The following is a 24228-nucleotide window of genomic DNA, read 5'->3' as shown; positions in this document are numbered from 1 at the left end:
TTACCGTGTGTGGTGGTCCTGTCACCGTGTGTGGTGGTCCTGTCACCGTGTGTGGTGGTCCTGTCACCGTGTGTGGTGGTCCTGTCACCATGTGTGGTGGTCCTGTCACCGTGTGTGGTGGTCCTGTCACCATGTGTGGTGGTCCTGTCACCGTGTGTGGTGGTCCTGTCACCATGGCCAGCTCCTGGCCGCACACCGGACTGCCGGATCCCAGAGCAATGGAAAGTCATGTCGATACCGGTAGCACGCGACATGTCCCTGACCACTCTTACTTCTTCTACTTCTCGGACACGGAGCCACAGTCTGCGCCTATGTCCACCTAGGATAGTTCTTGGCATGGCCATGGACACAGCTCACCCCCTCCCCAGGGACTAGCTCATGCGGGAGTGTGGCCCTTACCAGGGTCCCGTCACACCGTTCACCCTCACCTGCCACAGCTGAGGTCTCTCACCAGGGTGTGGTGCCGTGCTGCCCGCGGGATGTACCAAATATGAGAAGTGCCGCCCTACCGCACCGTCCATCAGTTCTGATACCATCGGACAATGGGCTGATATATGACCCTCCTGCAATGGTACGAGATGTGCGCCCCGATGCCGGGTCTGACCCCTCTGGACTCTTTGAATGCCCCTCCTATGTGGACTTGAACCCTCTTTTTTGGGCATCCCGGCAAGGTGACCTCGGGCTCCCTTGATTTCTCCGGTATCTTTCCATGAGGATCACAAGGTCACCTGCATTCTGGGGATCTCTTTGGGCTAGCCAGCTCTGCGCGGTTTTCGGTAGAGCCTGGATAAACCGGTCCACAACCCCTGTCCGCCGTCTGTGCCGGAGAGCGGTCTCGAGCTGTAGCCATTCTTGCACCAGGTGAACATCTGGGACTGAGGAGGCTCGTTGTGCCCAAACCTGGCAGAATCTCCATCTTCAGCGTGCCGCACTCTGGCTTCTTAGAGGTCCTAGTCGTCCTTCTGCGGTTCTCCAGTAACATGCGGAGCTAGGACCCCCCGCCCATTGGTCTGGGGGCAGGTTCTCTCTTTCTGCCACAAGGAAAGCCCAGAGGTCGTCCTCCAGGGTCATCCCGTACTGTTGACCTCACAGGGGTGCCCTCTCTCTGGCCGGACAGTCTCTGGTCACTCAGCAGAGCGATCGTCCACAGCCTCCCGTGGAACATCTTTGGTGGACACGGTCGGTGCAGTCTCCTCAGAGAGATCCCGCCCTGCACAGCTGACTGACCAGTGAGCACATGGCTGGTGCTAGCCACAGCTGTCCGGGTGCACCTTATCAGGAGCTGCAGTGCTAGGGTGTAACCCGCCCCGGCCTGAGGCTGCTGTACTCTATACATGGGCAGCGCTGCCTCCTTCACTCTACAGCTGACCAGTGAGCACATGGCTGGTGCTAGCCACAGCCGTCCTGGTGCACCTAATCAGGAGCTGCAGTGCTAGGATGTAACCCACGCCGGCCTGAGGCTGCTGTACTCTATACATGAGCAGTGCTGCCTCCTTCACTATATGCAGCTGACCAGTGAGCACATGGCTGGTGCTGGCCACAGCCGTCCGGGTGCACCTACTCAGGAGCAGCAGTGCTAGGATGTAACCCGCCCCGGCCGGACACTGCTGTACTCTAAACATGGGCAGCGCTGCCTCCTTCACTCTACAGCTGACCAGTGAGCACATGGCTGGCCTGAGGCTGCTGTACTCTATACATGAGCAGCGCTGCCTCCTTCACTCTACAGCTGACCGACCAGTGAGCACATGGCTGGTGCTAGCCACAGCTGTCCGGGTGCACCTAATCAGGAGCTGCAGTGCTAGGATGTAACCCGCCCCGGCCTGAGGCTGCTGTACTCTCAACATGAGCAGCGCTGCCTCCTTCACTCTACAGCTGACTGACCAGTGAGCACATGGCTGGTGCTGGCCACAGCCGTCCTGGTGCACCTACTCAGGAGCAGCAGTGCTAGGATGTAATCCTGAAGCTGCTGTACTCTGTACATGGGCAGCGCTGCCTCCTTCACTCTACAGAGGGGAACAACACTCTTCACTGGTGTCAATGGTGTCTGAGACGCACAGAGGCTGCGAGGATGCCCTGCTGTGATCCGGTGTGCAGGATCCACTGAGATCCACAGATCCATGAGTGATGCCTGATAATCAGCAGCAGTGGATCACGACAGATGCGGCGGGGGATCACGACACGTGCGGCGGGGGATCACGACACGTGCGGCGAGGGATCACGACACGTGCGGCGAGGGATCACGACACGTGCGGCGGGGGATCACGACACATGCGGCGGGGGATCACGGCACGTGCGGCGAGGGATCACGACACGTGCGGCGGGGGATCACGACACATGCGGCGGGGGGGCCTTCTCTTTCCCCTGAGGAAGCCACTGTATACGTGGTGATACGCGTGGGGCGTCCATGCCAGGAACCCTTTTGGTCGCTCCTCCTATTTACCCCACCTGCTTGGTTGCTATCTATCTTGTGGGGTGGTGGGTATAGGTCCGCTCCTGTGCATCCTCTAGCCTGGCTGCTGCCTCATTTGCCCCATTTACTTTCAACTAGTGGGCACTTCTTTAAGCACTTAGGATACTGACTATGTGCGGTGTTATACGGGTATATTTATTATGCAGATAGAAATACTGATTCAATATTGCTATGTACTGCATAGGTTTTTGTGGATATAATCATGTTGGGACATTCTGCTTCTAGAGCTATTTTGCATATATAGAGATCTGTGTGTACTTTGTGGATAGATCCATACTAGGATACTATTTATACTATATGACGTGTACTATCAGAGATTCTTTTGTATCCATGCAACTTATGGCCTGTCCACTGGTTTATATATATTGCATTTTGAGTATTATCAGTCTCGAGTGTTTCTATATAGTGATTTATCACACCATACTATCTATACTCATCCAGGTATTCTATCGCACACATTTACCATACCAGATGCTTAAATCCTAGGAACGGGCCTTGTGCAATATTTATTGGAGCGTCCTTGTTATATTTATTGATTATCATATATTATTGGTTCCTAACGGACATGTTTTTTACGCCTACGGCTTTTTAAGTGTTTTTATCCTGTGTCACTGTGTGTTTTCTAAGTGTGATACTCCAAGTGTGGAGACATTTGTCTCGTGTTTTTTCTGGCTACAAATTAATCTAATAAAATGTATTTCTTAATTAATTTATGGTGTGGTGATCCCATGTTGGTACACCTTTTTCTCTCTTTTTTCCATTACTATTTGTTTGTATACCAGAAGATCCCACCGGGTGGTGCCCTTCCCATCTGTTTCCTACATGCGGCGGGGGATCACGACACATGCGGCGGGGGATCACGACACATGCGGCGGGGGATCACGACACGTGCGGCGAGGTATCACGACACGTGCGGCGGGGGATCACGACACATGCAACGGGGGATCACAACACATGCGGCGTGGGATCACGACACGTGCTGTGGCGGGGGATCACCACACGTGCTGTGGCGGGGGTTCACCACATGCCAGAGCCCCCATTCCCGCTGTATTATGTACCGGAGCTCCCACAATCCCCTCCATCACGTTCATCCTGAGCTCCCGGGTTCAGGTGCAGAATGCAGGCGCTGCAGTGGGTGGGTGGGACGCGGCGCTGGTGTCCGGTGTTTTCTTAGGATGATCCGGCATTAGCTCCGCTCTGGGATTCTCAGCTGTCTGTGGCTGGGAGTTCAGCTGAGGACACGATCCTGTGACAGGAGAGGACTGGCAGTGCCGGGGCGGATACACCGCGTCTGTATCCATGGCAACATCGCCATAGCCCGATGGAAACCAGACAGGCCGCGGTCCGTGCGCTCCGCCCCGCGCCATTAACCTCACCCCAACATACTGCGCATAGCAACCAATCACAGCACAGCTTTCACTTTACCACAGCTGTATCAACAATGAAAGCTCAGCTCTGATTGGTTGCTGTATCAAAAATGAAAACTGAGCTTTGATTGGTTGCTGTGTTAGTATTAGAGCTGAGCTCTGATTGGCTCCTGTTAGTTTTAAAGCTGAGCTGTGATTGGTTGCTGTGCAGACCCCCTCTGGTTGGGTCAGTTGCCGCCGTCGCTCATGGTTTTGGCAGCAGTTTTCATCGCTTATTAACCTCTGTGAATGGAGGATGTTTTTTCCAGTCCTATAGCGCAGCCTGTGAGAGGCCTCGCCTGCAGAGCTGACAATCCAGCGTTCCAGGAATACACAGGAATGTCTGGGAGTAAATATAGCCGGACCCATCATCACCGCAGCAGATGTTCTGATCATGTGACCTGACATTTCGGGGCTGCCGCCAGGTCCATGTCCTGCAGCGCCACCTGCAGAGCGCCGGCAGTACTGCGGCCTGCTGTCCACTGTGCACAGGACCCCTGATGTTGCCTCTTTTTCTCCCCAGGACTATGAATATCCGCTGCACCCGCACAACACCAACTACCAGAAGAACGACCGCTGCCCCCCGCCACCGCAGACCCTGCCGGAGCGAGCGTGCGACGTGCCGAGCTGCAGAGCCGACTCCGAGTGTGAACGCCACAAGCGCTGCTGCTTCAATGGCTGCATCTACGCCTGTCTGGAGTCTGTGCAGCCCCCACCAGGTACCACTACCCCCCACACTGACCCCCCAGGAACCATGACCCCCCACACTGCCCCCCTTGGGTACCACAACCCCCCACACTGACCCCCACAGGTACCACGACCCCCCACACTGACCCTCCCGGGTACCACGAACCCCCACACTGACCCCCCTAGGAACCATGGCCCCCCACACTGCCCCCCCTGGGTACCACAACCTCCCACACTGACCCCCACAGGTACCACGACCCCCCACACTGACCCTCCCGGGTACCACGACCCCCCACACTGACCCCCCAGGAACCACGACCCCCCACACTGACACCCCCATGTACCACAGCCCCCTCACTGACCCCGAGGTACCACGACCCCCCACACTGACCCGCCCCCCAGGTAGCATGACACCCCCACTGTCCCCCCAGGTAGCACGACCCCCCCACACTGTCCCCTCCTCATATTCAGGTATACTCGTCACCTCATTATGTCTGCTCCTGGGATCGTGGGGTGACCGTGTCCTGGAGATGTAATGTCCGCCATGTGGGTCGTCACCCCTCTCCCCTGGGAGCAGAGATATACAGTACTGTGCAGGTGAGGAAAATACGCCGCAGCAGCGTCCAGATACAGTCGGCTTAAAGGGTTTCTCCATAGAGGACATCTGCAGCCGAACGAAGACAGGCCCCGAATTATAATAAAGCTAAAGCCTTCTCTCCTCCAGATGCTCCTCTAACGTCCGAGCTGCTGCCCCATGGTGAGGTGACCTGTGTACCATGGCGGTGAGGTGACTTGTGTACCATGGCGGTGAGGTGACTTGTGTACCATGGCGGTGAGGTGACTTGTGTACCATGGCGGTGAGGCGACTTGTGTACCATGGCGGTGAGGCGACTTGTGTACCATGGCGGTGAGGCGACTTGTGTACCATGGCGTTGAGGCGACTTGTGTACCATGGCGGTGAGGCGACTTGTGTACCATGGTGGTGAGGTGACTTGTGTACCATGGAGGTGAGGCGACTTGTGTACCATGGCGGTGAGGCGACTTGTGTACCATGGCGGTGAGGCGACTTGTGTACCATGGTGGTGAGGGGACTTGTGTAATATGGTGGTGAGGGGACTTGTGTACCATGGTGGTGAGGGGACTTGTGTACCATGGTGGTGAGGTGACTTGTGTACCATGGTGGTGAGGGGACTTGTGTACCATGGTGGTGGGGTGACTTGTGTACCATGGTGGTGGGGTGACTTGTGTACCATGGTGGTGAGGGGACTTGTGTACCATGGTGGTGAGGTGACTTGTGTACCATGGAGGTGAGGCGACTTGTGTAATATGGTGGTGAGGCGACTTGTGTACCATGGTGGTGAGGTGACTTGTGTACCATGGTGGTGAGGTGACTTGTGTACCATGGTGGTGAGGCGACTTGTGTACCATGGTGGTGAGGTGACTTGTGTACCATGGTGGTGAGGCGACTTGTGTACCATGGTGGTGAGGTGACTTGTGTACCATGGTGGTGAGGCGACTTGTGTACCATGGTGGTGAGGGGACTTGTGTAATATGGTGGTGAGGGGACTTGTGTACGATGGTGGTGAGGGGACTTGTGTACCATGGTGGTGAGGGGACTTGTGTACCATGGTGGTGAGGCGACTTGTGTACCATGGTGGTGAGGTGACTTGTGTACCATGGTGGTGAGGCGACTTGTGTACCATGGTGGTGAGGTGACTTGTGTACCATGGTGGTGAGGCGACTTGTGTACCATGGTGGTGAGGGGACTTGTGTAATATGGTGGTGAGGGGACTTGTGTACGATGGTGGTGAGGGGACTTGTGTACCATGGTGGTGAGGGGACTTGTGTACCATGGTGGTGAGGCGACTTGTGTACCATGGTGGTGAGGTGACTTGTGTACCATGGTGATGAGGTGACTTGTGTACCATGGAGGTGAGGCGACTTGTGTAATATGGTGGTGAGGCGACTTGTGTACCATGGTGGTGAGGTGACTTGTGTACCATGGTGGTGAGATGACTTGTGTACCATGGTGGTGAGGTGACTTGTGTACCATGGTGGTGAGGTGACTTGTGTACCATGGTGGTGAGGCGACTTGTTGTTAAAAAATATACTCTTAAATATATTTTTCTTCAAATACGTAAAAGTGCATGAAAGAAAGAAACTTCAAAAAATGTAAAAAATAAATATATTTTATCTATTTAAAAATGGTTGCCAGGGTTCAGTTACAGAAAGGAAAAATAATATACTTTGATAGCTTACGCAAAGAGTTCATTTAGTCCATACTGATCAATGGGAAATCTTTACCCATCTCTCTTTGGGTCCTGAATGGCAAAGCAGGGGGTGTCATCTCTTAGCGTGTCTTCATCTTTGCAGCCTCGGGTCTTCTCACAGCAGGCAATGTGGAGAAGCCATAGCCCCCTCCATCGTGTGTTGTATAACAACTGTCCAGTCCATATAAGGGGTTTTAGTTAAACATAGTTCCATATGACATAATGTTCTAGAAGCTACCAGAAGCTTCTGGAAGGATTTATATATATCCTTCCATGCTCAGCATATATATATATATTCAATATGGATATTTTAATACTTATTCCTTATAAAAACTTTATTAATATACTATGCCCTTCAACATAAACAGAACTGTAGACATATATGTCTTACTATGAAATATTTGATAACTAGATGTATTAATTTTAATGTTTTTACAAACCCCCCTTGAAGCGGGTGGAGTAACCCCGAAAATTAATTAATACATCATTAAAACAACAAATCTTCTTTCCTTATTTGGTGATAACGGATTAATATTAATAATAATGATGAATAATAATTAATTTGCATTATTCATGTTGTAAGTTTATAGTTTATAGTTTTTTTAAGATTGAAGGGAGACTCTAAGTCCATCTAGTTCACCCCGTAGCCTAACATGTTGATCCAGAGGAAGGCAAAAAAAAACCCAATGTGACAAATAAGCTCCAATGGGGAAAAAACTTCCTTCCTTCGTCCACATCCGGCAATCAGACTAGTTCCCTGGATCAATACCCTGTCATAAAATCCAATATACATAACTGGTAATATTATATTTTTCAAGAAATGCGTTCAGGCTCTGCTTAAATTTTACTTGTGAATCCCTCAATACAACATCATACGGCAGAGAGGTCCATAGTCTCACTGCTCGTACAGTAAAGAATCCTCATCTGTGATTATGATTAAACCTTCTTTCCTCAAGACTTAAGCTGGTGTCACACATAACGACGACGACAACGACGTCGCTGCTACGTCACCATTTTCTGTGACGTTGCAGCGACGTCCCGTCGCTGTCGCTGTGTGTGACATCCAGCAACGACCTGGCCCCTGCTGTGAGGTCGCAGGTCGTTGCTGAATGTCCAGCTTCATTTTTTGGTCGTCACTCTCCCGCTGTGACACACACATCGCTGTGTGTGACAGCGAGAGAGCGACGAAATGAAGCGATCAGGAGCCGGCACTGGCAGCTGCGGTAAGCTGTAACCAGCGTAAACATCGGGTAACCAAGGGAAGACCTTTCCCTGGTTACCCGATGTTTACGCTGGTTACCAGCCTCCGCCGCTCTTGCTGCCAGCGCCGGCTCCTGCACTGTGACATGTGGCTGCAGTATGCATCGGGTAATTAACCCGATGCATACTGTAGCAAGGAGAGCAAGGAGCCAGCGCTAAGCGCGGCTCCCTGCTCTCTGAACTGTGACATGTAGCTGCAGCACACATCGGGTTAATTAACCCGATGTGTGCTGCAGGAGAGCAAGGAGCCAGCGCTAAGCGCGGCTCCCTGCTCTCTGCACATGTAGCACAGCGACCTTATGATCGCTGCTTCTGCTGTGTTTGACAGCTAAGCAGCGATCATAACAGCGACTTACAAGGTCGCTGTTACGTCACCGAAAATGGTGACGTAACAGCGACGTCGTTGTCGCTGTCGTTTAGTGTGACACCAGCTTTAGCGGATGCCCCCGTGTTCCAGTCGCAGGCCTAGGTGTAATAGATCTTTGGAAAGGTCTCTGTACTGTCCCCTCATATATTTATACATTGTGATTAGATCCCCCTAAGCCTTTGTTTTTCCTAACTAACTAACCCCAAGTTTAATAACCTGTCTTGGTATTGCAGCCCACCCATTCCTCTAATAATCTAGGTCGCTCTTCTATCTACCTGTAAGACTATGCTATTTATAACCTTCTATACTTTTGCTAACAAGAAATGCCTCCATTCCTCTCTTAAATTCATTCAGTGAGTGGCCATCACCACTTCCTCAGGAAGAGAGTTCCAGAGCCTCACTGCTCTTACCGTGAAGAACCCTCTTCTATGCTGATGTAGGAATTTTCTTTCCTCCAATCGAAAAGAATGCCCCCTTGTTCTTGTCATAGTCCTTGGTACAAACAGATCATGGGAGAGATCTCTATATGGCCCTCTGATATATTTGTACATATTTATTAGGTCCCCCCTAAGTCTTCTCTTTTCTAGAGTAAATAGACCTAATTTTGATAACCTTTCCGTGTATTGTAATGCACCCACTCCATTTATTATTTTAGTAGCCCGCCTCTGAACCCTTTCAAGTTCAGTAATGTCTTTCTTCAGCACCGGCGCCCACACTTGCACACAATACTCCAAGTGTGGTCTGACTAGTGATTTGTACAGAGGGAGAATGATGTTTTCATCTCGTGCCCCCAGACCTCTTCTAATGCATCCCATCACCCTATTTGCTTTGGTGGCTGCTGCCTGACACTGGGCACTCCAATTTAGATTCTTATTCACTAAGATGCCTAAGTCTTTTTCCATGTCTGATTTCCCCAGCAGTTTCCCATTTAGTAAGTAATCGTAGCATCTGTTTCTCCTTCCCAGGTGCATAACCTTACACTTATCTGTGTTAAACTTCATTTGCCATTTTTCAGCCCAATTCTCCAATTTACTCAAGTCCATCTGTAGTTGCAAACTGTCCTCCTTTGTGTTAACTACCTTACATAGTTTTGTATCATCTGCAAATACTGATATTTTACTCTGTAAACCATCCACCAGATCATTAATAAATATATTAAATAGTAGAGGGCCCAATACAGACCCCTGTGGCACCCCACTAGTAACCCTGGCCCAATCTGAGTATGCACCATTAATAACCACTCTTTGTTTTCTACCACTAAGCCAGCTACCTACCCATCTACACACATTTTCCCCGAGCCCAAGCTTTCTCATTTTACTTAGCAGTCTTTTATGTGGGACAGTGTCAAATGCTTTACCGAAGTCGAGATAAATGACATCCAATGATTCTCCTCGGTCCATGTGAGAGCTTACATCCTCATAGAAGCTGATCAGGTTAGTTTGACAGGAGCGATCCTTCATAAATCCATGCTGATATGGAGTTAAACAGTTATTAACATTGAGACATTCCATAATAGTATCCCTTAAAAACCCTTCAAACATTTTACCCACAACAGATGTTAAGCTTACCGGCCTATAGTTTCCAGGTTCCCTTTTGCACCCTTTTTTGAATATTGGTACCACATTTGCTAGCCGCCAATCCAGTGGAACAGACTCAGTTTCTATAGAGTCTTTAAATAAAAGGAATAGAGGCCTGTCTATCACATTACTTAACTCCCTTAATACCCGAGGGTGAATGCCATCAGGGCCTGGTGATTTGTCAATTTTAATGTTACTAAGTCGGTTCTGCACTTCTTCCTGGGTTAGGCAGGTCATACTTAATGGGGCATTTACATGATCACTCTGCATTTCCCGTGGCATATGCTTTTCCTGTGTGAACACAGTTGAGAAAAAAGTATTTAAAACATTTGCTTTTCCCACATCGCTTTCTATGATTTTACCCTCATTATTCTTTAAAGGGCCAACACCATCAATTTTAATCTTTTTTCTGTTTATATAATTAAAGAATAGTTTGGGATTTGTTTTGCTTTCCTTAGCAATGAGTCTCTCAGTTTCTACTTTTGCTAAATATATTTGTTTTTTACACATTTTATTTTTTTCTCTATATATTTTTAATGCTTCTTCGCTGCCTTCTTGTTTTAGCTTTTTAAATGCCTTTTTCTTATTATTCATTGCCCCTTTTACATCCTTATTAAGCCACATTGGTTTTCTCCTGGTCCTAGCCCTTTTATTTCTGTATGGTATGGCTCGCTCGCAGTGGGTGTTTAATACCGATTTAAACATTTCCCACTTATTTTCTGTGCTCCCATTTTTGAGGACATTGTCCCAATCAATTTGGCGAAGGTCTTCTCTAAGCTGATCAAACATTGCTTTCCTGAAATTCAGCGTTTTTGTAACCCCCCTCCAAGGCACCTTACTGAAGGACAAGTGGAATTGTATTATATTGTGGTCACTATTCCCGAGGTGCCCATCCACTCGTACGTCTGTTATTCTATCTGGCCTGTTGCTTAAAATTAAGTCCAGAAGGGCTGCCCCTCTATCCGGCCTCCAGAAGGGCTGCCCCTCTATCCGGCCTCCAGAAGGGCTGCCCCTCTATCCGGCCTCCAGAAGGGCTGCCCCTCTATCCGGCCTCCAGAAGGGCTGTCCCTCTATCCGGTCTCCAGAAGGGCTGCCCCTCTATCCGGTCTCCAGAAGGGATGCCCCTCTATCCGGCCTCCAGAAGGGCTGTCCCTCTATCCAGCCTCCAGAAGGGCTGCCCCTCTATCCGGCCTCCAGAAGGGCTGCCCCTCTATCCGGCCTCCAGAAGGGCTGCCCCTCTATCCGGCCTCCAGAAGGGCTGTCCCTCTATCTGGCCTCCAGAAGGGCTGCCCCTCTATCCGGCCTCCAGAAGGGCTGCCCCTCTATCCGGCCTCCAGAAGGGCTGTCCCTCTATCCGGCCTCCAGAAGGGCTGTCCCTCTATCCGGCCTCCAGAAGGGCTGCCCCTCTATCCGGCCTCCAGAAGGGCTGCCCCTCTAGTTGGGCCCGGCACAAGTTGGGACAGATAATTATCCTTAGTTACTGACAGGAGCCGGTTTCCTTTTTGAGATACGCAGGTTTCAGTTTCCCAGTCTATATCGGGGTAATTGAAGTCCCCCATAATAATCACCTCATTGTGATTTGCTGCTTTGTCTATTTGTTTCAATAATACATTTTCAGTGGTTTCTGTTATATTTGGTGGCTTATAACAAACCCCTATGAGGATTTTATTAGTTTTCCCTCCTTGTATCTCCACCCATAGAGACTCCACCTCTTCATTTCCCTCTTGAATATCTTCTCTTAGTCTGGGCTTTAAACTGGACTTTATATACAGACAGACTCCACCCCCTGGACTTTATATATAGACAGACTCCACCCCCTGGACTTTATATATAGACAGACTCCACCCCCTTTCCTTTTTTTACGATCCCTCCTAAACAATTCATATCCTTGCAGGTTAGCCGCCCAGTCATAACTATCATCTAACCATGTCTCAGTTATTCCTACTATGTCGTATTTTTCCTCATACATTACCAGCTCCAGTTCCTCCATCTTATTGGTCAGGCTTCTTGCATTGGTCAGCATGCAGGACAGAAGTTTTGCTCCCCTTTTCTTAGCTTCCTTCTTAGTACCCTGTCTTGGGTCCTCTTTACGGCATCTAGTATCCTTGATTAGTTTGTCCTTCTGTTGCATGTTCTTGCTGTTTTTTCTCCCATCCCCTCTTCTTCTAGTTTAAAGCCCTCCTGATGAGTGTGGCAAGCCTTCTGGTGAACGTGTGTTTCCCAGGTTTCGTGAGATGTATCCCGTCTCTTGCGAGAAGTCCATCGTAGAGGTAATTCACTCCATGGTCCAAGCATGGTCCAAGAATCCAAATCCTTTCTGCCGGCACCACCGTCGTAGCCAGTTGTTCAAATCTAGTATCCTATTCCATCTTCTGACACCATGGCCATCGACTGGGAGGATTGATGAGAAAACAACCTGTACGTTCCGTTCCTTAATTTTCTTCCCCAGAATTTCAAAGTCTTCACAAATAGTTGGTAGATCATTTCTTGCCGTGTCGTTTGTTCCTACATGTATCAATAGGAACGGGTATTCGTCCTTGGATCCGAGGATAGTTGGTATCCTGTTGGCCACATCCTTGATGTTTGCTCCCGGGAGGCAGCATACTTCTCGTGCGGTTATGTCCGGCCTGCAGATAGTTGCCTCCGCGCCTCTTAGTAGTGAGTCGCCCATAACTACCACTCTTCTTTTCTTTCTGGACGCTCTGCTTGTTGCTCCTGAGTGTTTTTGAGTGTCTTTTGTTTCTGCTTTTGTTGACAAAGTAACTTCTTTTGATGATCCTGTGTCTTCTCCTGTAGAGACGGTATCATCCTGAGCTGTGCCATTTTCCTTCTCCAGCATGAGGGCTTCATATTGGTTGCTAAGCTGTGTGGGTGGTGCCGACCACTTGATACGCCGGCTTCTTTTGGTCACATGTGTCCACTTTTCAGCCTCTGTATGTGTTCTGAAGCTTTTCTCACTTTCCATATCCTGAATTGTTGCTTCTGCCTCGTCCAAGAAGTCCTCATGTTCTTTAATTAGCTTCAGCATTGCTCTTCTTTCTTCCAGTCCCTGCACCTTTTCCTCTAAGAGGGCAACAAGTTTGCACTTTTGACAGGTGAAGTTGAATTTCTTGTGCGGCAGATCCGTAAACATGTAGCATGTGTTGCAGGTGACCATGTGGATTTTCTTCTCTTCCATAATGCTGATGTAGCGTATGACAGGCGAAAGTCCTCAAACAGCGAGACCCGGCAAGTCCCAGCAATCGATCAGCTTACGGCGACTCTTCTCTTCTTAAACAGCTACAGTTATCACCACTATGAGATTGTGTTAAAACTATGCCACACTTATCTTCAGTCGCCTCCCTTTACTTCAGTACCTCGCACTCTCAGCACCTCGCTTGCTCTGGCTGGTTTATATAGTTCTACAAGGACTACTAGAAGCTGCTAGAAGCTTCTAGAAACAGGTGTGGCTAATACTACTGACTAAATCACTAGACACACTTTTTTTTTTTTTTTTTTTTGCTTTTTCACAGTACCCCAGACAAACACAGACAACAAATCCCTAATGAAATTAAACAGTTACAGTTATCACCACTATGAGATTGTGTTAAAACTATGCCACACTTATCTTCAGTCGCCTCCCTTTACTTCAGTACCTCGCACAACATAATAATGTTGATTCCTGTTATGATAGGCCATGACTGATCAATCATATAAAAATATATAACTACACTTTGCTAGACCTAAAAAGAAATGCAAAAAACAAATCCGGTCACCATATGATGTCCTCTGAGTTGACGTCTTCTTATCTCCGATGTAATCCGGCATAAACACAGTCTCTTAGAAATAAATCCTTTGATAAAAATGGATGGTTACCAATTTATACAGTCCCATATTGTGTTTATCATCGTTAGATCAAAGTCCATAAACTTTATTCTTTATTACAAAGTCCATAGCCAATGTTGATCAATCACAGTTCATGAGTGTAGAAGAATAGCAAAAGTCTTTGATGTCTGTGCAGTGTGATTTACATTAGTCACCTTGTATCCTTCATGCTGCCTGTTGTCAAATCCTAGAACAGATGTTAAGACGTTCTTGGTCAGCACGACAGGGGTTAACTTTAACACGTCCTTGCTCTTCTTAGTAACTTTAGGGAGGTCTTAATGCACAGACCATGTGTCATTGTCCATCATAGGACCACTATGTTTCTGAGATGCAAACGCGGTAAGTGTATTTTGTATGTTTCACAGTCTTATTTGAGACGTTACCTTTTGGACCTTTTTGCAGAATCCCTTTTAACTTTAGGAAAATTATAAAGTCTTTTTATCTTTTGTAATCTTGATTGAAGACTTCATCCCTATTCTAAATACCAAATATGGCAATAACTATCACTAATAAATGTCATAGCGTATCATAACTCCAATACTATAATACCATGTCATTATTATTATCGTAGAAGTATTAATATAATTGATACTCAGAATGATAAAATACTGCATAATGGTATAGACAATAGTATTTTCTTGTAATGACCTTTTTTGTCATTGGTGCATTACCCTTCCAAACCCATAGGTGGCAATGTGTTGAATGTAACCAAAATATAATATAAAATATGAAACAATATAATGTGTACCTATAACATGTATCATATTATAAATATGAAAGGCAACAATGTGGCTTTTTAGTTAGATCATTTGTAAAATTATAAACCAAAGCAAATAACCTTTTGGAAAAGACTGGATGATTTCATCAAAACACAATAATACCCATTATAAATTATTATTGATTAAAAATATAATATATATTATTTGTAAATTTAGAAAGGTAAACCTAAATGTACCTTGATCTTCCATCTTTATTATTCTAATTTAATTTATTTGATTTATCTATTATTTATTAAATAACCTACTATAAGAAAATGTGTAACTATAAGTAATACTTCATCCTTATTGTGTTAACATACTAATATAAAAATAATGTATAACTAGGAAGTATCTTTTCTTCCAAAAAAAGTGGAACTTTTCCCTTTTAATATGATTCATATTTAATAAAGTAATATTCTTATATTAGATATTACTGAACTAAATATTGAAGTGTTTTCTCAATTGAGATATTTAAAATCTGAAGAAAAAATAAAAATTGTAGAATTAAGATTTTGATTAAAAATGTGAATATTAAATAATAATTTAATATAAAAAAATAGGAATAAAAAGAAAAATGAAAATCGGAATAAAAATAAAACTTGAAATAAAAATAAGGCCTTCTATGTATATAACACCTATGTCTTTAATAATACATAACCTTAATATTACCAGTATCTTATAAGATTACCAAACCTATCAGTAACCATTAAAAATAATTAAGTCATGTAACCTTGCAAATAATACACTTCTCTTAGTATATAAATGCATTATGATATACTTCAAATATATATTTTTTTTTATTCCCAATTCTTCCTTTGTACTTGAAATATTAATTATTAAAGTATCCTGTAAGCACATATATTATCAAATATAAATGTGTGTGATTGAGACCAAACCTCTCCCTTTCAATATCATGAAATATGATATTATAAAAATTAATATGTTTAGATTAAATTAAATTAAAATTTGTGTTGTATATCTTCAAGACCATATTATAAATATCACTTCCATATTTGAAAAGAAAAATGATTTCCAATCTATGTACCAATAAAAGAATTGACTAACACAAAAGATATAAGTAAATCAAAACGTTATAACCTTATTCTAGAATGTAACTCTTCAGAATAAACCCTTAATAAAAAATCCTAATATCTCTATACTAAAGAAATATGTCTAAGAATAAGATATACCCAGTATAACTTCCTTCATTATTTATACTTATGTACTATAACTTATTTATTCTAATAGTAAACATACATATATTATAACCTTGAAGTTAAAACAAAAATTCCCTCTTTTTTTTTTCCTCTGGATCCAAGTACTCTGACTTTAGCAGCTGCTCAAACAATCAATCATTCATAGACACATCTATGCACACAAGACTGTCATGGTTCTTTAACATATACTTCTACATAGAAACTGACAGACACATATCCCCTTTTTTTTTCCAATATTCTATGCGCATTTCAAAAATTATATTACTAATTTGAAGTACTTCTTGAAAAATACAAATTCCAATGTATTACATACTGTACATATGACCATGGAACCGACAGACATTTATTATTAGCTTTAGTAATTCAAAAGTCACATGCTCTGGTACGTGCAAAGAACACCATTCCAAAACAGCAAGCAGTTTTACTACACTCCAAAGCTCAGATTACATTTCTAATAACTCTAAAGAAGATGCATGTATATTCATAAAAGAAACGTTAAAGTAATAGTTGTCTAGCAATTGGTACCTGAGAAAATAATAATTATTATTATCAATCGTACTTTTGCGATTATCCTTACCCAATAAAATATATGTTACCTGATTGAGGACAAGAACAAATGCATAGATAAAAATTAATACTTCATCAATCTGTTTTACTGATAAATTCTGAGGGAAATAAAAGAATAAAATTATTATCATATTTATGATAAAAATGAAACACTTAGAATCTGTTACTTTCTCTTATTATTTTATTTTAAATATTATTATTCATATACAGAGATCAAATTATTAATTATAACATTAAACTATCATTTTACTAAATGAAACTATGACCTTAATTTACTGTCACTACCTTTAATATATATATATATATATATATATATATATATATATATATATATATATATATACATAGATTCACTGTATATGAATAAACATACTTATCAAACAATAAATTAATTTACCCAGAAATCCACTTTATCTTGCTGAAGACCAAACCTAAATTTTTCTTCAAAGATTCGATTTATGAGGTCCATTTTAAACTTATAGGAATCTCTGAACTTATGTAATGCAAGTTTTTCTATTATACGAGAAAGAATGTCTCTCTCTGAAAGACCCCCCAGCTGTCGCTGACTATCAAATCCTAACCCAGGGAGAGGATCTCCACAAGACACCTGTTTTGTGGTTTTCAAAGCTATTACTCATCATTTGTCTGGAATCCTCAATCCCAGTGACCGATCCCGTCACTGGTGACAGGGGTTTTTCCTGTGGAAAAAGACTTTTAGACGACAAAAATTGGGGTGGATTGTATGGTTTATAACACGTATGCATCTTCCTCCGAACTTCATACACCCTGTCACAGAAATATCTGGATCTGGGAGACACTGTTGATTTTTCACAAAAACTCTCCCTTTTTTGTATTGGTTTTTCAGAATTAATTAATTTCTGTTTTGATTGACTTTGGCGACTTCTAACAAAATCGATAAATGTCGTACATTCGAATAGGGACTTTTTATTTAATGCCACCGCACAGGCTGCATTATCAAGGAAATTAAATTTCTTGATGAATAAACGTATCATTCCATCCAATCTGACATTTGGAATAACCGCCCTATACAAACGTTCAAAAACGGACATAAATGAGAACGTACTCTCATTCTGTTCAATTTGTAATTCCTTCATCATCTCATAGTTTGGATCAGATTCATTCCTTGCACAGAAGATGAGATTTTTCAGCCTTATGATATCGTTATCATTTGAACAATCAAATGTCTCATTGTCAGAAGACTTTTTTAATGCCAATTGTCTAAAGAAATGCTGAGGTATCCACATACGGAATAACTGATTCGTCTCACTATTGGTTAAATTTAACTTCTCAACGGAACTTTCAAATATCTCTGAATTTCTGCAAACATGTATTTTAGGATTATATGCGGGAATTAATTTGCATATGTCCAATAGACTCTTTCTAAGTCTAATTCCTAAATTTGTCTGTTCTATTTTTAGAAACTGATCGTCGCCATTTTCTCTCTCCACATGTCCTTTCTGCACGTGTCCCACTCTGGCTCCTCCCCCTTCTGGCTTCTCTACATCATTTCCTGCTTCTTTCCCAGTATGCTGAAAATGACCTTGATTACGTAGCACATGTCTGCCGCCATTATCAAGATTCTGATTTGCAAAATTACAGTCAAAATCTAATTTATCATTTGCAACATTACAGTCAGAATTCACAATATCACTGACTGACATTCCAGGGTCTAAGCAGTCTTTGGATTTCTCTGTCACTGACTCTCCTGACAATTCAGGTTGTCTATTTCCACCATTTTTACACTTTTCTACGATTAACTTGTGAAAATCATAGACTAAATGACAGACATTTCTGATTTTCTGTTTCTCTCTATTAAAAGACCTTGCACATTCTATACGTGAATTCTCAAGTTCACACTCCCCATAAAAGCGTAACCAAATCTCTTCCACATTAGAAATATCTGGATAAGTGAACTGAAGTTTACTTTGCTTTACATATGAAGAGATAAAATCCATTTTCTTACCTGAAATGATCAGATGATCTGATGGATGATCCTGTAAGACTTGATTCACCTTACTCAGCACGTCCAATACTTCTTATGGACTGACTTTATCTTTCTTGCTCAAAAATACGTCAAAAGTTAACTTCTGTAGCTTTGTAAAGACTTTAAAGTTCATTAAAAAAAACATTCATGCTACTTGACTTATACGTATTTCCTAGGTTCTGCGTGATTTTTTATAAATTGTCGATTCCTGATCCTTTGCAGGAAATACTTGAGATACCCCCCTTATGCAAAGTGAAGGAACAACAAAAATGTAAAAAAAAAAATCACGAATGACTGAGCTCGCCAAAATGTTAAAAAATATACTCTTAAATATATTTTTCTTCAAATACGTAAAAGCGCATGAAAGAAAGAAACTTCAAAAAATGTAAAAAATAAATATATTTTATCTATTTAAAAATGGTTGCCAGGGTTCAGTTACAGAAAGGAAAAATAATATACTTTGTTAGCTTACGCAAAGAGTTCATTTAGTCCATACTGATCAATGGGAAGTCTTTACCCATCTCTCTTTGGGTCCTGAATGGCAAAGCAGGGGGTGTCATCTCTTAGCGTGTCTTCATCTTGCAGCCTCGGGTCTTCTCACAGCAGGCAATGTGGAGAAGCCATAGCCCCCTCCATCGTGTGTTATATAACAACTGTCCAGTCCATATAAGGGGTTTTAGTTAAACATAGTTCCATATGACATAATGTTCTAGAAGCTACCAGAAGCTTCTGGAAGGATTTATATATATCCTTCCATGCTCAGCATATATATATATATATTCAATATGGATATTTTAATACTTATTCCTTATAAAAACTTTATTAATATACTATGCCCTTCAACATAAACAGAACTGTAGACATATATGTCTTACTATGAAATATTTGATAACTAGATGTATTAATTTTAATGTTTTTACACTTGTGTACCATGGTGGTGAGGCGACTTGTGTACCATGGTGGTGAGGGGACTTGTGTACCATGGTGGTGAGGGGACTTGTGTACCATGGTGGTGAGGTGACTTGTGTACCATGGTGGTGAGGGGACTTGTGTACCATGGTGGTGAGGGGACTTGTGTACCATGGTGGTGAGGTGACTTGTGTACCATGGTGGTGAGGCGACTTGTGTACCATGGTGGTGAGGCGACTTGTGTACCATGGTGGTGAGGGGACTTGTGTACCATGGTGGTGAGGTGACTTGTGTACCATGGTGGTGAGGCGACTTGTGTACCATGGTGGTGAGGTGACTTGTGTACCATGGTGGTGAGGTGACTTGTGTAATATGGTGGTGAGGCGACTTGTGTACCATGGTGGTGAGGTGACTTGTGTACCATGGTGGTGAGGTGACTTGTGTACCATGGTGGTGAGGTGACTTGTGTAATATGGTGGTGAGGCGACTTGTGTACCATGGTGGTGAGGCGACTTGTGTAATATGGTGGTGAGGCGACTTGTGTACTGTGGCGGCAGTCGCCAATGATGGCCATCATCCGTCACCGCCTCATTATTCAGCGCAGGATGTCCATCTGCCGAAATAGTCAAGGCCTGAAATAGTTATACAGCGGCGGCAGAGACACCCCGAAATAGTGTATAATCAGGTAACAAAATGCCACGTGACTGAAGAAAAGAGAAATGGAAGTATTCTCAGTATTCAGTGACCGCCCGTCCCCTCTATACCCAGTATTCAGTGACCGCCTGTCCCCTCCATACCCAGTATTCAGTGACCGCCTGTCCCCTCCATACCCAGTATTTGGTGACCGCCTGTCCCCTCCATACCCAGTATTCAGTGACCGCCTGTCCCCTCCATACCCAGTATTCAGTGACTGCCTGTCCCCTCTATACCCAGTATTCAGTGACCGCCTGTCCCCTCTATACCCAGTATTCAGTGACCGCCTGTCCCCTCTATACCCAGTATTCAGTGACCGCCTGTCCCCTCCATACCCAGTATTCAGTGACCGCCTGTCCCCTCTATACCCAGTATTCAGTGACCGCCTGTCCCCTCCATACCCAGTATTCAGTGACCGCCTGTCCCCTCTATACCCAGTATTCAGTGACCGCCTGTCCCCTCTATACCCAGTATTCAGTGACCGCCTGTCCCCTCTATACCCAGTATTCAGTGACCGCCTGTCCCCTCTATACCCAGTATTCAGTGACCGCCTGTCCCCTCCATACCCAGTATTCAGTTACCGCCTGTCCCCTCCATACCCAGTATTCAGTGACCGCCTGTCCCCTCTATACCCAGTATTCAGTGACCGCCTGTCCCCTCCATACCCAGTATTCAGTGACCGCCTGTCCCCTCTATACCCAGTATTCAGTGACCGCCTGTCCCCTCCATACCCAGTATTCAGTGACCGCCTGTCCCCTCTGTGAGGCAAATCCCGGGATATGAAGCTGAATTATGACTCCAGTCATAATCCCTCATCACTCCCTGGCAGTGCCCCCTCCCTTCTTGTTCTCAGTGTTCCACTTACACCTCCATGGCCATGTCCTGTGATATGGAGATGAGGTGGTGTGGGAACAATGGACACAGGATGACTCCCTGCCGTCACCCTGTAGTAGGAGCTGCTATCTAATTAGCAAGGCTCTGGAAGTAGCCAGACAGAACGACTCCAGTAAAAAATGGTTCATATCTCGCAAGCCATATTTCCGATAAATATGGCAACCATAAAAATGGTGTCTCCGCATGCGGACGATGCCGGCACACCCTTTTTATGGGAGCAGGACATTGGGAAATGCCCCAGGCGTGATATCAGCCAATGGGGAACTGGCAGACAGGTCATGAGTCCCCTCGTTCTGTAGCTAAATTCATAACTGTCACAATGAGAGCATTGGCGTCTGCCTACGACGCTCCCAGGCAAAGTTATGGCCAATATCCCCTTTGCTGGATAATTCTGATCCATGCAGGGGGAGTGGCAGTGCTTCCCTGTGAGGTCACTAAGGTAGGAGGGGACCTGGATCTGCCCAGGTTGATAACCCTACTTCGGCCATTTTCCAGTGTTCTTTCGCTGGGGGTCACGTGTAGGAAACATCTGTGGGAGTTCCTGGAAACCTGGTCTACAGCGCCCCCCTGTGGCCAGACGCAACAAGGTAACTGCTGGAACTGTGTATGCCTGTTTGTAACCCATGCTTTATCTGTAACTGTACTCTGACATATGTATATTCTGTAGATCCCCTATTGTATATATTGTAGTTTCTAGTGTGCTTTAGGCTGATTAAATTATATAATTAATCTTGGGCTGTTCTGTTATCTCGATCTTGAATCCCACGTCTGTGTGTTCGGCTAATAGTTACCGTGAAGCGGTTGGTGGCAGCGAGTTGTGCCAAGGATTATTGTGGGGAGGCCGGTGAGATTCGGGAGGATATTATATATTCCGCCCGCGGAGGTCGGGGGAATATATACCCTACTCTCACCGGGGACCCTTCAATAATCGGCATAAGTAGTATAGCGGCCTCCTTGCTTATGGTCGGGCAATTCCATAATTGGCCTGACTATAAGAGGGGCGCTAGAGAGCGCGTCACGTGCTCTGTCTGTCGGTCGGGAGGTATAAAGGAGGGGTGACCCCCACTTGTTACCCCCCGATTGTGACGTACTGGTAGCCAGCGCGGGGGATTTCTGAGTGACCCCCCCGGTGGTTTGTGACATATTGGTGGCAAGCGGTGGGATCGAGATAATAGTGTGTGTGAGTGTGAGACCCATACTCCCAGACACTAAAGACTGCCTGCAGCAGCTGTGGCTGCTGGGGTCTTCAGACTAGCTCAACACTAGAGTGTCAGAGTGCAGATACTGTAAGGTGTGTGGAGGCATCAGGTGTCAGTTCTGTGTCAGTGACCAAAAGTCTGCAAGAATGGCTGATGGCACCAGGAGCAGAGCTAGGCAACTGGCCAATGCTAAGGCAGGAGCCGAAGAGAGGGAGGACGGTGCTGTGGACAGCAATGAGGAGGTTGCCCACGAGTCCTCCAGGAGCTCGACGCCAGAAAACCGTTCTGCCGAGGACATTGCGCAACCTGGCACTGCTGGACAAGATGAGGAGGAGCTCACCCAAGGTTCCTCAACGAGCCAGATGCCAGCCCTCCGCTCTGAAAGGGACAGTGAATCGCCTAGCTCTGCAGCGTGCCGCAGATCACCACGTGCCATTCCACCGAGCCTGGGAGGCTCGGATAGCCTTCTTCAAATGGCTATGGCCCTTCTCCAGGCTGGAGACCAGAAGGGCTACAAGGAACTCCTGGCAGAGCGCAGGGCAGAGCGGCAGGCAGCGCGTGACGCTGAGGCTGCGGAGCGGCACGCAGAGCGTGAGGCTGCGGAGCGAGAGCGGCAGGCAGCGCGTGAAGAGCGAGAGCGAGAGCGACAGGCAGACCGTGACTACCAGCTGCAGCTAGCTCAGCTCCGGCCCTCATCAGCCACATGTGACCTTCAAAACACCAAACTTCCAAAGGTCCGTGTTGAGGACTTCCCAGTGCTGGAGAAGGATGGAGACTTGGACTCTTTCCTGACTGCTTTTGAACGGACTTGCTTGCAGCACCATCTGAACAAGGACCAGTGGGCCAAATACCTGACCCCCCGTTTAAGGGGTAAGGCCCTGGATGTCCTTGGGGACTTGCCTGCTGAGGCAGATCAGGGCTACGACACCATCAAGCGGGCCCTGATCCAACAGTACAACCTCACCCCGGAGTCCTACCGCAAGAAGTTCCGGAGCCTACAGAAGGGACCAAAGGACTCCTGGGCTGACCACAGGCGGGCACTTGCCCGAGCTGCCGACCACTGGACCCAAGGCCTGCAGCTTTCCACCGGACCGGAGATCCTGGACTTGTTCATCACGGAGCAACTCTTGTGGAACTGCCCTGAGGATCTCCGCCAGTTCATCCGAGACCAGAAGCCAAAGGGGTCCACGGCTACAGCTGCCCTTGCCGATGACTACACCAACAACCGGGCCCCTGAGGCCAGGAGAGCGGCCACCAGCAGCACCTGGAGAGGGGGTAAGATGAATTCTGCGACTGCCCCACCTGCCCCTAGACTGCAGGGGGTGTCCCCCTCAACTCCCCTCTCCAGGCCCGTGGCAGAACCAAGACGGTGCCACCAGTGCAACCTACCTGGACACTTCAAGGCCATGTGCCCTCAGCGTCCCAAGGCCCCGGCTCCGTCCCCGTCCCAAGGGCCGCCCAAGGTGTATTGTGTGGGTGGGGGTGGTGGTAGGTCCCTGGACAGCTTCCAACCTGTCACCGTCGGCCGGTCTGTGACCATAGGACTGCGAGACAGCGCCTCGGAGGTGACTCTGGTGCGGCCTGAGATGGTGTCCCCCCAAGACTTGATCCCTGGAAAAACCCTCGCTGTCTCCGGGATTGGAGGCACTGACCCGGCGCTGCCTGTTGCTGACATTTATGTGGACTGGGGCGCAGGGCGGGGGGTGAGGGAGGTGGGGGTAACTGATCGGATCCCTGCAAACGTGCTACTTGGGACAGATTTGGGGCAGATAACCTCCCAGTTTGGGCCCCAACCAAGGGCTGAACCTTCAGCCAGTACTGACATGCCTCCGGACAATGTTAATGTGTTATCTATGAATGATGTAAGGGAGGAGGGAGTGAACTCTGATATTTCTGCTTGCATAGACACCATAGACACTGTGAGGTAAATCCGGAGATATGACGATAAATCATGACATTCAAGTCATGTCAGGAAGCCCTCTCCTGGTGTCACTACCCCCTTCCCTTCACACAACTGGTTTAGCAACAAATCCATGGCCATGTCCTGTGATATGGAAATTAGGTGGCTTCAGGACAATGGACACA

General features: G+C 46.1%; 1 protein-coding gene across 1 annotated transcript in view; it reads left to right on the top strand.

The window, feature by feature from the left end:
• WFDC1 (WAP four-disulfide core domain 1) overlaps positions 1–24228 on the top strand; it is a 52270-nt gene that overhangs the window by 5723 nt on the left and 22319 nt on the right. The window contains exon 2 of the mRNA XM_075316407.1: positions 4400–4595. Coding sequence (XP_075172522.1) covers positions 4400–4595 — 196 coding nt within the window. The remainder of the gene's footprint in view (positions 1–4399; positions 4596–24228) is intronic.

This window comes from Anomaloglossus baeobatrachus, chromosome 6 (assembly GCF_048569485.1).
Source record: "Anomaloglossus baeobatrachus isolate aAnoBae1 chromosome 6, aAnoBae1.hap1, whole genome shotgun sequence".
NCBI classification, from domain to species: domain Eukaryota; kingdom Metazoa; phylum Chordata; class Amphibia; order Anura; family Aromobatidae; genus Anomaloglossus; species Anomaloglossus baeobatrachus.
Note: the sequence above shows the minus strand (reverse complement) of the source record. Positions and strands in the feature narration are given on the sequence as shown.